Source organism: Furipterus horrens, unplaced genomic scaffold, assembly GCF_987537825.1.
Source record: "Furipterus horrens unplaced genomic scaffold, mFurHor1.1.pri manual_scaffold_10, whole genome shotgun sequence".
In the NCBI taxonomy this organism is placed as follows: domain Eukaryota; kingdom Metazoa; phylum Chordata; class Mammalia; order Chiroptera; family Furipteridae; genus Furipterus; species Furipterus horrens.
The window spans coordinates 100,728,759-100,742,702 of record NW_028327180.1 but is presented as its reverse complement, the minus strand read 5'-3'; the positions used below and the strand labels follow the sequence as shown (position 1 = coordinate 100,742,702).

General features: G+C 56.0%; 1 protein-coding gene across 3 annotated transcripts in view; it reads right to left on the bottom strand.

The window, feature by feature from the left end:
- The window catches only part of TNRC18 (trinucleotide repeat containing 18), a 71,508-nt gene extending 58,215 nt beyond the window's left edge, over positions 1-13,293 (bottom strand). For 2 of the 3 annotated variants that reach the window (XM_090288662.1, XM_090288661.1), the window contains exon 1: positions 12,540-12,842. In XM_090288662.1, the coding sequence (XP_090144788.1) occupies positions 12,540-12,726 (187 nt within the window). In that variant the 5' untranslated portion in view covers positions 12,727-12,842. Of the gene's footprint in view, positions 1-12,539 lie in introns of all 3 variants that reach the window. The other variant, XM_090288660.1, reaches the window with a different exon arrangement.
- Positions 13,294-13,944: the final 651 nt, after the last annotated feature.

The following is a 13,944-nucleotide window of genomic DNA, read 5'->3' as shown; positions in this document are numbered from 1 at the left end:
GCCAATGGCGAACTGGGTAACAGTTAACTCTGCTGTCAGCGTCACAAGGAACTAGCCAAACAGGATGATGTCATCTGCACCTATCAGATCAGCACCCCTTCCTTCTGGTTGTTGGGGGACAGGGCGGGAAGCAGGGAGGGTGAGGACAGAGCCAACCCACGCCCAGCTTTTGCAAAGCCAATCGGCAGAGCTGATGAAGACCCAGGAAGGCGCAGACTCAGTTCAGGGGGGCCGGGTGGGGGGGGCTTCCCAAGGAGACTGCCAGACTTGCAGGATGTTTGGGGAGCCTAGGTCACTGGTAGATTCAATGCAATCCCAGTCCAATTCCAGAGGGACAAACGCCGTGTGATTCCACTCGTATGAGGACCGAGAGGAGTCAAGTTCATAGAAACAGAGAACAGCAGGGGGGAGAGCCAGGGGCTGGGGGGCTGCTTCGTGGGGACAGAGTTGATGTGAATGTACTTAACGCCATGGACCTCTACGCCTAAAAACACTTAAAACAGCAAATTTATGTCATGTGTGTCTTTTTAAGATATTTTTATTCTTATTTTTAAAATATTTTATTTATTTTTGACAGGGGAAGGGAGGAAGAAAGAGGGAGAGAAACACTGATGTGTGGTGCCTCTCACACGCCCCCAGCAGGGGACCCGGCCCACAGCCCAGGCCTGGGCCCTGACTGGGAATCGAACCTCCAACCTTTTGGTTCGCAGGCTGGTGCTCAATCCACTGAGCCGCACCAGGAAGGGTTTATTTATTTTTAGAGAGAAGGGGAAAAGGAGGGAGGAAGGGGAGGAAGAGAAGGAGAGAAACATCCATCGGTTGCTTCTCGCACACCCCCATCCGGGGACCTGGCCCGCAACTCAGGTATGTGCCCTGACCGGGAATCAAACAGGTGTGGCCTTTTGCTTTGCAGAACAATGCTCAACCCACTGAGCCACACCTGTCAAGGCTGTTATGTGTATTTTACCAGTTAAAAAAAAACTTACGTAGAAGCAAAGGATCAAGAACAGCCCAGGCAACCTTGGAAATGACGAACAGGAGGTGAGGGCTCACGCTATCAAACACCACCACGTCTGCACCTATGGGGGGGGAACTGCTGGGAGGGGGGCGGGGGCGCAGGCCCGACGGCAGACAATGGGGCCAGGGACAGGCGCACAAGGGGAAGAAGGGGTGCTTCTGTCATAAACGCTGCCGTTCGGCGTGGACCTCCACACGGGAAAATCCCTACTCCACACCACGCCCAGAAGTCAGCTGCAGGGGAAGAGCAGACCTTCCTGGGAAAGGCAAAACAAGAAAGCAGCTACAAGAACGCACTGGAAAATGCCTTGAGGGCCTGCGGGCGGGCCAAGGGTTCTTAAAGACCAAACGAAGAGCAAGAGCCACCGAGATAAGGCTGTCTTCCTGGATGACGTTAACATTAACTTCTGTCCCTCACAGGCCGCTGTGAGGAGAAAGGAAGGGGGCTCGTGGGGAAGGACCTGTGAGGCACCCACGTGACCCGTGAAGGGCTTCTATCCAGAAGAACGCAAGCATCCCTGCGGGTCAGTAAGAGACAACGAATGACTGGACAGGAGAGTCACAAATGAAAACGCCCTAAGGACAGGCACGCAGTCCCCCAAAACCAGGGAGGGAACCTCCTGCACACACCCCCAAAAAGGAGAGGGACCATGTTAAGACACAGCCAGACGGAGTGTAACTGAGCACAGCCGCTCTCAGTCCTGCGGGACCTGCCAACCCTCCTGACCCTCACAGGTTCTGCGCAAAGCGGGTTTCCAGAACCTTCCCACTAATAAGGGCCAAAATTGGAGCACAACCCCCACGTCCACCCACGGCTGGATAAACAGACTGGGACATTACCTTGCGGTGGGACACCTTCGGCAGAGAGAATCACGGCCCCACCGCGGAACCTCGGGACCTCCCACGGGACACAGCGCGCGCCCCCGCCAACATGAAGCGCGCAAACAGGTCGGGACAGGGACGGGGAAGTGACGGAGGGGCGTCTGTTTCTTTTTTACCCGGGTTGATGGTCACACTGGTGGGTTCAGTTTGTGGGGAAAAAACTGAGCTGTACATTTATGATGTGCTTATTTCTCTGCCTTAAACCTCAATTAAAAAAGAAAAGAATCCTTTAAAGACATCGATGGGTGGGGGAGGGGCAATCTGAACACCAGCGTGGCAAATATTACATTCGGAGTAATTTTCTTGGAAATCTCACATGGGCAAAATTTGCGAAAACCCAAACTAGTAAGTTAAAACGAGCCAAGGAAGGAAAAAGGAAACAGAAAAATTCCTTCCAACACCCACCTGGCCCTGGCCCCTGGCTTCTTTCCAGGCCGTGCTCCTAGATCCTTCACTGACCCGCTGTGTGCCTGAGGACGGTAACACAACCTCTCTGTGCCTCACTTTACTCTTAAGTAAAACGGAGGATGCAAGGAAAGACAGAGGCAGAGCCCTGTGTCCTCTGCTCTGTGGCCAGGCCTTCCCCCAGAGCACACGACTGGGGTAGAAGATGGCGGGGGCGGGGGGGGATCCTTACCCTGCACAGTCTTGGCGCTGTGGCTTGGCCCCCGGACCTGTGGCTGCCGCCGCCGCCGTCGCCACGCTCCCATCGGTGAAGCAGAGGTGGCTAAGCGGCTAGAAATGCAGAGGTTGCTCTAAGCCCAGCAGACACCAGGAGCTGCGGAGGCACATCGGCCGCTAGGCCAGATCAGCTGGCCAGGCCCCACCCTGTCAGGAGGGGAGGGACCCGGCTGGGCCTGGGGGCTGGTCCGAAGGAGGCCGGCCTCACTCCCCACCCCTGGTCGCCTACCTGCTCCTTCAATCACCAAGTACTCCCGCCCCTCCAGCTGGGAGCCTGCCCTGACCCCCAAGGGGGTCAGATCCCAGCAGGCACCTTTTAGCATCCCGGGGGGCCCCCAGCTCTTCCCCACCAGAGGTCACGGCCAGAGAAGAGCAATCTGGGTTCCACTCCAGTCCCTCCCCTTTCTGGAATCTGGGCTCGCTGGGCAAAGGGACTTTCGACGTGCCCCAACCAGGCGCCCAGCCCTCCAAGTGGGCGCTCAGATCTAAATAAAGGGAATCCCTGAGACTCGACAGTGATATGCAAATGCATCCACCGCAGGGCCCCAGACGTCTCCATTCTAAAGCAATTACAGAGGATTTTCCCATAGACTTTCCTCCCCTTAAAGGAGATCTGGGCCTAGAGGAAGAGGCTGGGAGGGAGGGCAGGCCTTCTAGGAACCCCAGCTTCCTGGCAAGGGAGGGGGCACCTGAGCGGGACGGCAGACCCGAGCACCCTGGCCTCCCAGGGACTGACCCCCGAAGAGGTGGCGTGGAGCCTCTATCAGGACAAACCCTTTCACAAGAGCCAGAACCTCATGAGAATGGCGGTTTACTGAAGTTTAAAAAGGAGAGCCGACCGAGCGAGAGAGGCATGGGACGGAGACAAGCCCCACAGCACTTGGGGAGCGGGAAACGGGGGCAACGGGGCTGACACCTGAGCCCGCAGGGGAAGCCACCCCAAGGCCAGGGTGCAGAGGGGGAGAAGGTGAAGGGAGGGCCCCCACAAGCCCTGAGGGGGAACCGGTGGAACCCTTGAGGACCTTGGGCTCATTCTGAGGGCTGGGGTGGGGCCTGTAGAACTTTCGGGATCTGAGTTCAAGTCCTCACCCTCACTGGGCTCCGGGAAGAGGGGCGGCCAGGCTTAAGCGCCCTGCAGGCAGCCCTGGCTGGTGTGGCTCAGCCTCCCGGGTCTCATACACCGAAAGGTCCTGGGTTCGATGGCCAGTCAGGGCCCGTGCCTAGGTTTCGGTTTGGTCCCTGGTGGTTCGGTCCCTGGTCGGGGCACAGGAAAGAGGCAACCGATGGACGTCTCTCCCTCCTCTTCTCTCTAAAATCAGGGTCTGTCCTCGGGAGACTAAAAATAAATAAATAAACTGCCTGAAGGCAGGAGCTGGGGTCCTGCCCACTGGGAGACAAAGTCAAAAAGGAAAGACTCACATTCAGGGAGTCCCGCGTGGCCAGCAAGTCCCACCCCCGGACCTGAGTCCCATCAACCGGTTCACGCTTTTCTTAAATACAAAGAGATCGCGCAGAGTCCATCACCAGACACCCACGGGGCCTCCACCATGAAAGGCAAGTGAGAGAGAGAAAAAAAAAAGATCCAGAGGAAGATACACAAGACAGGAGAGAAGAAAACCCCAGGAAAAGAAACACAATGACTCTCCTCCAAGAGATGGGAAACAATGTATAAAACAGAACAGGATGTGGTTAAACAGGAAGACCGAATACAGAAGAGGGGGTGTAGAACTGTACACCTGAGACCGGTACCATTTTATTAACCAATGTCACCCTGATCAATTCAATTTTTTTTAAAAAAGAGAAGTATCCAGACTGTAAGAAACAGTTCCTAAAATTTAAAAACACGACACCTCATTAAAAATTGAGGCGCAGGATTAGAACACATAGTTGTGATCTTCACCTGGAAGGCGGAAAAGCAGGCGATCCCTTGGCAGAGCCCACAGCTGTTCCTACTAGAGAAAACAGCAAAAATGCTGGGAAGGAAATGAAAAAATCCTCATAAAATTAATGGTAATTCAAAAAAGTTTTCAGACTGAAGGCTTTATTTCCAGATTGATCTGACTTACGGAGCACCCAACAGAACACACAAAAGGACCCAGAGTGAGGCACGTCAACATGAAGTTTCCAAAGGCCAGAGATAAAAGAACATCAACAGTAATAACATCCAGGAGGCTTGCTTTGCTCCAGGCAATGTTCCAGGTATTTACCTCCTTACAGTCTGACTAGTCCTCGCCCAAACCATAAATGGAAAGCCCTATTATTCATCTTACAAAAGAGAAAACCGAAGTACACAGGGTTGGGTAACGTGTCCACAGCCACATGGCCAGTGAGCACAGAGCACATATGTAAACTGCAGAACCCATGCTCTTAACTGTGACGCGGTTCCAAAAGGTCTTAAGCATTTGGAAAAAGCTAAAAGAAAGCTCACATACAAAGACCAAAAATCAAAATAGCACCAACGCTGTTCAAGTTACACTGGAACTTAGAAGGGGATGTTGCAATTATTTCAAAACACCAAGGGAAAATTATTTCCACAATGCCAGTCAAGTGTGATGGTGGAGTAAAGGCATGTCAGGCGTCCTTTCTCAGAAAGCTACTGCAGGATGTGCTCCACCAAAACAAAGAGTAAGGCAGGGAAAAGGCAGGCATGGGAATTGGGAAGTGGATCTAAAACAACAGAAAGGCAAAGGGCATTAGAAAGATGGCCCAGTCACAGGCCCAAGCACCAGGCAAACCAGGCTAGGGCAGGAAGGGGGGAAATTCCAGGAAAGAAATCTCCAAGAAAAGAAAGAGGAAGCTCATTCAACAGACAGAAACAAATGAAAAGTGTACCAACAGATTGGAAGAAAGGGATTCTAACAAATACCAGCAAATGAAGGAAAAACAAGAGGCAACTAACAACTACAGGAAATAAAGAAATACACTTTATTATACCGCTAGGCTCACATGTAAACAGTACTCACAAAGCTAAAGCCATAAAAACAAAACTAGTTTAAACTGCATTTCACATATGTTTGGACGACAGAGGAAGTACACACGGGGGGTATAATAATAAACATTTACTAAGTGCTTATGATATTTGATATGATTCTAACCGCTTTACATGTATAACTGTTAGTCCTCCCAACAATCTCATGAAGCAGGGGCAATTTTAAAATAAAATCAAAGTGTAAGTGGTAAAGAAACCTGCCCCTGGTCCCCCACTCATAAAAGGGAGAGTCACGGTTCTGACTCAGGCACTGTATGCAAAATCCTCACGTTCCATAAAAGTCAACAGAAAATCCCAAAAGCTGAAACATAACCAGCAGTGGAAGCAAGTTACTCCTTAGAAATATGGGTGAAAAAAGCAAAAGAAAGAGCCAAAAGAGTTTTTTTTTAAGTGGAAAACAGGCCCTGACTGGTGTGGCTCAGTGGACTGAGTGCTGGCCTGTGAACCAGAGGGTCGCTGGTTCGATTCCCAGTCAGGGCACAGGCCTGGGTTGTGGGCCAGGTCCCCAGTTGGAGACATATGAGAGGCAACCACACACTGATGTTTCTCTCCCTCTCTTTCTCCCTCCCTTCCCCTCTCTGAAAATAAATAAATTTTTTAAGTGGGAGACAGGAGGCAGGGAGTTGCTGGCTCTCTTCAGAACTCTTGCAACACTACTGGACTTTCTTTTCTTTTTAATCCTTGATTTTAGAGAGAGGGGAAGGAAGTAGAGATGATGCAAGAGAGAAACACGAGGGACCAAACCCATAGCCCAGGCATGTGCCCTGACCAAGGATCAAACCCACGACCTTTCAGTTTACTGGACGACGCTCCCACCACCTGAGCCACAACAGCCGGGTTGTGCTACTTGACTTTTTAAATGATGCGTGACCTTCCTTCCACAGTTTATATTAAGTCCTGGCCAGTGTGGCTCAGTGGATTGAGTGCCAGCCTGTGAACCAAAAGGCCACTGGTTCAATTCCCAGTCAGGGCACATGCCTGGGTTGCAGGCCAGGTCCCCAATTGGGGACATGTGAGAGGCAACTGATCAACCTCTCTCACACACTGATGTTTCTCCCTCTCTTTCTTCTTCCCTTCCCCTCTAAGAGTAAATAAATAAAATCTTTAAAAAAATAAATAAAGTTTATATTAAGCATAAAGCAGAACTGTACATTGACAAAGGGTGGATTTTATGGGATACAAAGTATGCCTCAATAAAGCTTAAAAAAATAAATGAGGAAAAACGTTTAAAAAAGCATACGTAATTAGATACTACTACCAACTCACCCATGTGAACAGAATTTAGAGAAACTGACAATATCACATGTTGGTGAAACCAAAGGGCGCCGCTGGTAAACTCGCCGCCGCATAGCAGAAGCTGCGGAGACCCTGGACCGGGCCGTTCCACTCTCATGTACCAGACACATATCCAGAGACACGTGTGCACGTGTGCCCCGAAAGGCCATGTTCTGAGCAGTCCTCTTTATAACAAACACTTGCAACCACCGAAGTGCCCCTCTACACGCAGGGGGACAAACGGCAACCAGAAGCCAACCACTCCACACATGATGTGGGTAAACCTCACAAACATCATGTCGAGTGACAGGATTCCATGTACAGGAAGTTCACAAACAGGCAAAAGTATCTAAGGGAACAGAAGTAAGATGATCGTGGCAGTGGGGTGGACGGTGACCAGGAGAGCATCCCAGGGAGCGCTCAGCCTGCTGGGGGTGTCCGGATCTTGAGCTGCAGGTGGTTACGGGGGTGGGTTTGTTTTCTGAAAATTCAATGAACCACACACTCAAGGCTGAAGTACTTTTTTTTTAAGGTATAGCTGCTACACCAAAAGGAAATAAATACGTAAATAAATAAAGCATCCCGGAGTCCAAGGGGCCCACGGACCACCTGATTCCTCAGGCCCTCAGCCAAGTCTCGACGAAGGCAAAGCCTCCATGAGTCAGAAGCTGATGACCACGGTGATGACGGCAATCCCTTTTGCTGTGTCCTTGGCAGAGGGCTCTAACTGTGCCTGCACCTACTCATTCATACTTCACAACAGCCCAATGAACTCGGTACCGCTCATGAGCCCATTTTATAGATAAGAACATCAAGGCTGAGAGAATGATCACACAGCCAAGAAGTGGAGGAGCCAGGTCTAAACGCCAGCATTCCCACCGCAGCCTCCAGGCGGTCCTGTCTTGTCTGGGCACTGCTGGATGGGGGCCTCCGCTGACTCATGAAAGCCTAGAATGTGCCAATGCTTAGTGCGAGTGTGCGGGGTGGCTTTTTGGATTCAGGCTCAGGGTGCAACGCTTTCAGGAGCTCAGGAAGCAGGCAGCGGGTATGTCCGTGGCCTGCAAAGCTGGCGAGGAGCTTTGGCGGTCCCACTTCGTGGCTTGACTTCCCCCAAAGTCAGATGCCAGGACTCTGTGGGCAGTTGGGATGGTAAGGACCCTAATCGTGGGGGCCAAGACTGACCACTGGCCAGGAGTCCCAGCAGCCCCTGGGGTCTGGACTGGCAGCAGCTCCCATGGGGCCTCCCCAAAACTGGGCTGAGAAGTCAAGGACAGGAGTATTCCCGTGATGGGTCTGGGTGGAAGGTGGGGCCACGTGTGACCAGGTGGGAGTTAGATCAGACCAGACTGCAGACGGGCCCATGCCAGGAGCCAAGAGCAAGCCAAGCAGGCCACATCCAAATCTAGAGCACCCAGCCACCACCCTCTCCCCAAATCTGGTCCTCCCCCAAATCCAGGTGTTGTCCCCCTTTTCTCTGCCCCTCCACATCTCTCAGCAGCCCAGTCTTTACAAAGCACTAACCGCTGGCCACCTGCAGCCTCCCTTCCTGGTGGTATCACCTGGCCACTAACTGTCACCGGCTTCTCTCCCCATCTACCAGACAGTCTCCAGCCAGCAAGCCACACTCATTTAGTTAAAATGCTTACTGTGAAATAATTTCAAACTCACAGAAAAGTTTGAAACAGTATAACAAACATCCAGATGACCTTCCTTGGGTCTGGCAACCGTGAACTGCTGTCACCCCGCGTGTTCTTCATGTCACCAAGTATCATTGTCTCCCATGTAGCACAGACTACAGCGCCCCTTGTTTTCTCCTCCGGAGCCATTCCTGAGTAAGCGGTAGACATCACGTCCCCTGCCCCTAAACATTTCAGTGTTCTTGGCTCCTAAGAGCAAGGACAGTCTCTTACATAACCACGGTACAGTTATCAACTTCGTGAAACATAATATTGATCTGATCCTATCAGCTAATCTACAGTCCATATTCCAATTTCGCCAATTGCCCCGATGATATCCTTTAGAGTGATTTCTTCCCTGATCCAAAATCCAGTCAAGGACCATCCATTGCCTTTGGCAGTCGCATTTCTTTTTTTTTTTTTCTCTTGTAATCAGGAGCAGTCCTTGGCCTTCCTTTGTCTTGCATGCCACCAATATTTCTTAAGAGTCCAGACCAGTTCTGTAAAACGCCCCTTGATCTGAGTCACGCTCTCCCTTGCCTTTCTACTGCCCCACAGCCTGAAACTCCAAAACCTCATTCCAGGTCCCAACCCCATCCTACCTGCCCCATGCAAGTCCCCATCCCCCTCCCCACTGCGGCCAAAATGGACCTTCGGTGTTCTCTGCCCTCCAAGGCCTGTATCTCAATTTAAAATGATTTCCTTCCCTAGTGTGCCACCCTAGGACATGAGCTCCAATAAAGGTGAAGATTTCTGTCTGTCTGGTCCCTGCTGGGTTCCCAGGGCCAGACTAGTGCCCTGCATGCAGGAGGCACTTGGAAATCATTTGCTGTAAATGAACAAGCAGGCAGAGAAAGCGCTAAAGAACTAGGAGGCTCAGAGAGCCCCCGGGAAGGGGGCGACTTCCAGATTCCAGAGCCTCCCCCCAGGCCAGAGGAGGAAGCACCCAGCAAATCTCCCTTATCTCTGGGATCACATACTCCACCAGCCAGCCCACACTGACTAACCTTTTCAAATCAATCCCAGCAGGCTGTGGGGCTGAATTCCACAGATGGAGCCGATAGACCCTGGAAAAAGCTATGGTCCCTATTGTCCATGCCCAGTGCACAGAGCAAGGCCTCCCATCTCGGTCTGTGGGTCCCACCCCCATGCACAGATCCGCCAGGGGCCAGCCCAGGTAGTGAGGGCACAGTGCACAATTCTGCCAACAGCTCTTTAATTGCAACTGAGGAGGACTGAGTCCCAGCCTTACAACCCAAGAGCTGAGAGGCAAGCCTATCAGGTCACTGTCACGTACTTGTCCTTTTTAATGACAGCTGTAAACACTTAGGGACTACAAGTATAACCACACTCAGGTTAGGGGGGAAAAGGTAAGCACCACCCTTTACCCCAAGTCCCAATTATTCTTGATTTCACGCTTGGCTTCTGCAGAGGCAGGAGACAAGTTCTTTGGGCCTAGGCCCGGAAAGCAGAAGGCAGCACCCCCAGGGACCCCTGCTCTCGGCCCCCTTCCTATCAATACCTACCTAGGTGGGGTGCCAGCACCCAGGGTGGCCAAGGCCCCCTCACAGTGAGCATCCCAGGGCAGTCCCCTCTACCTGGGAAGCTCCTTGGATCACCAGGATACCACCATGCTGGAGTCCAGCGGTAACAGGGGTGGCCTCTCTCCCTTGCTGTGTGACCCAGGGCAACTGGCTCAGCCTCTCTGGGCTTCCCAGTACAAAAATAAACAAAAAACGCGGGTGATAAAGCTGCCCCAACCTAACAAGCTGACAGCCAAGAAGGCGAGGGTGCTGGAAGAGAAAACGTAGCACCTGCACTCCATAAAAAGAGGACCGGGGGGGGGGGGGGGGGGCTGAGCCCAGGAATCTGTAACCCCAGCCCCACCCAAGCAGGGGATGGGGAGCAGCTCCCGACCTCCTGGCTAATGGGATTAGCACAGGGCTCGGTTCTGGGCGTTGGCCTGGGGTCGGAGGTCTCCCTGAGGCCATTGAAGGTGGGGGCAGCCGGCCCCCTACCGTTCCCTGCGCGGTGAGTGCGGGGTGAGTGCCGGCCGCAGCAGCAGCGGCTTCGGGCCTTCCCGGGCCGCGCGCTTCCTGCTATTTCCTCCATGACCTCAGCCGCCGGGCACGCAAAGGCAGGCAGCCCCTGGCGCGGAGGCGCGGAGACCGGCCTCTGCGGCCGCCTCCCACCGGCCTTCCGGTCCTGCCCGCCTGCCAGCAAGTCGCTTCCCCTGTCCCGCCTCAAGCTCCCCATCCGCCTAATGGGCGTTGGACCGGCTGGCTGCGGCGGCCCGAGGCGCCCAGCCGCAGTCGGTGGCCGTCCTCACGGCCTCCGGTTCGGGCACTGAGCCTGCGCCCGCCGCAGCCAGACCTGCGCCGGGGAGTCCGCGGCGCCTCTAACCCCCACTTTCGGAAGGCGAGCGAAGGCCTGGCCACCGGGACGACCCGGGTCCGGCTTCCGGGCCGCGGACCCCGCGCTACCACCCGGGAGGCCTGCTGAGGTCGAAAGACACGCAAACAAAAATGACCGCGGCCTCTGAGGGCGCACAAAAGGGGGCGGCCCAAGCGGCCCTTTGTACCCCAGGGCCGCCCCCAACCCTTTCTCCTGGGGGGGCCCTTCCCGTGCCCTGCTCGCGGCCCCCGCGGGAGGAATGCAGCCCCCAGCCCTCGGGGGACACCGTCGTCCCGGGGCCACGACCTGGTCCCCGCGCCCCGCAGGCTGGGCCCTCCGCGCTCCCGGCCCCCGCGCCGCCCCTCCCCCCGCCCGGCGCCTCACAAAGGCCCTTTGTCCCGCCGAGTCCCGGGACTCCGGTTCCTGAAAAGTTCCAGGAGAAAGGCCGGAGATGCAGGCAAAAACGGCGAGCGCGGCAGGGCGGCCAGGGTCGGTGGAGCAGGGCCCAGGCGGCGCAGCGGCCGAAGGTGTCCCCTCCAAGACCCCCAGGCCGAGGAGCGCGTCGGGGGCTCCCCGGGAAAGCGCAAGCGCCCTAAACTACATTTTGGAGTGGGAGAGGTGAATTTTCCAGAAGTCAAAGCGTGGGACGCCGAGCACAGAGGCCGGAGGCAGCCGGGGAGGAGGGAGCCGGGCTCGTGCAGAGGCCGGCGGCAGGTCGGGAGGGCAGCGCGGCCCCTTCCCGCCGCGCCCGACTGCAGCGGCCGGGGCCCGCTGGGCAGCGCCTCTCGGGAAATGGTGAAGGCGGCCGGGCCTTCTCGGCCACCTCCTCCCGCGGCTGAATGTCAGACTCAGGATTTCCCCTCCGCCGGGGCCGCCCGGCCCAATCCGCTCCCGCAGCGCTTCCTTCCCCAGCTTCGGGGTGGCAGCGGCCCAGTTTCTGCGTGCCCGCCGCGCGCGTGCCTTCCCGCCGGAATACAAGGGATCCCCGGTACCGCGGTCGCTGCTCTCATGCCGGGGTGTGGGTCCCGAGAAGTCTCCCAAAGACTGCCGCCCACCCGCCGCAGGCCAAGGTCCCAGGGCTGGGGTCCCCGTCCTCCCCGAACGCTCGGGCGCTCACAGCTGACCGGAGCCCCCGCACGGCGCGAGTGGAAGAGCTAGGAGCGGAACCCGGGCCCACGGGCGCCGGCAAGGGCATTTGCCAAGAAACAGACTCGAGCACTAGGAACAGATGTCTCAAAGGGTGTGGGACTCGTCTGTTCTTTTCTCGCCCAGATTTTGAAAACTCCAGCCCAGCCTCAGCCGCAGGGATTCGGGAATTGGGCTCATCCCCAGTGGCTCCGATTTCGTCAGAGAAGTGCGCCCTGGGAGAACCCGGCGCGCCAAAGGAGGCAGCTGAGCCACGCACCCCTCCACCGGCGCCTCCGGGACGGCCTTGCCCCAGTCCCAGGGTCTCCCCGCCTCGGAAGCTGAAACTGCCCGCATCCCCTTGAATCCACGGAGAAAGGGAGGTGCCGCACCCCCGTCGCGAACGCCGGAGAACAGGCCCAATAGTATTTCCCTGGCCTCCCTCCCGCAGATCCCGGGGCGGGGGACAAGCAGGGGCGATCACCGCGCAGAGCACTTACCCGGGTGCGGGTGGAGGTTGAGGCCGGCCATGTACTTCCCGGGCGGCAGCGGGGCCGGCAAGCCCGAGGCGGGCAGGCGTCCTGCCGTGGCCGCGCCCACACGATGGCTGTCCATCGCCAAGCCGGACAGCAGCGGCGGCGGGGGGCCGTGCACGGACCGCGGAGGCCCGAAGTCTCGGCCATCCATCCTCCGCGGGAGTGCCACGGCCAGCCCCCCACCCGGCCCGCGGGCCTCGCTCAGCAGGACCTAAAAGTTCGGCCTCGGCGTAGTCCCAGAGTCCTCGGGCGGCGGGGGCTCCGCGGCATGCATGGCGGCGGCGGCCAGCGGGGCTTGCGCTCGGCGGCGGGCCCGCGGCCCGGGGCGCACAGGCGGCCGGCGGTGGGGCCCCTCCGGGCGGCCAAACACAGCTGCGCAAGGCGGCACACTCGGCGTCTTGGCGGGGAAAGGAGATGGGCCGCGGAAGGAACAGAAAGGAGAAAAGGGGGAAAAAAAGGGGAAGACAAAAATAAACAAGTTTCAGAAAGTCATTTTGGTGTTCGGGGTCGGGGGCTGCAGATCTGTTGGCCAGAAATAAAATCGGAAGGAGCCCGTTTTCCATAAAAAGTAAAAAAATCCATGCTCCTTCCGCCGGCGGCTTCAGGCTCCCGGGACCGCGACTCGGAAAGTGGCGGGTGGCGCGCGGCGCCCGAGCCCGACTCTGCCTTGGCGGCTCACCGGGCCTTCCGAAACCGGGGAAGGCCCCTCGGGCGCGCCCGGACCGCGCAGATACAAACCTCCGAAGTGTGTTTGATTCCTGGGCGTCACACGCTCCGGGGTTTCAAACCGTGAAACCTTTCCAAGAGCAGTTCGAAATGTTTAACACTGTATCACTATCTGATCCGGAAAGTTTAATATTTAACCTTTGGGGGCCCTCGCCTTCCTTTCCTGAATTGGGTTTCTCTCGCCTCGTCCCAAGGCGGCGAACTCGTGGGCTTTTTGGGAGAGAAGGTGCAAAGCGGGTTTATTATTTTGAAAGAGCCTCGCCGCCCTCCTCGGGCCACTGTGAGTCGCTTAGCCTGAGTCCGGGGACCCGAGACGTGGCATTCTCGCCTGAGGACGGAAAAGAAGCCTTCCAAACAAGCTTTGGTTTCATTTTCCAACGCCCTGGCCTGGGAATCCTACGGCCCGAGGACGTGGCCTGGCTCGGGGGACTTGGGGGGCGTCAAAGAGGACGGAAGGGGTTCAAGGGTCTCGTTCCTACCCTAGCTTCCCCCAACCCCAAAATAACCTACAAAGGAAACCTTCGCACCGAGGGGCGCCTCCCCTAGCGTTGGGTAAATCCCTCTGTACTTCAGTTAAAAGCTGTTTGTTTAAAAGATTTGTCGGTTGCCGATTCCCCGGGGGGCGGGACGGGGGTCTTGGGCC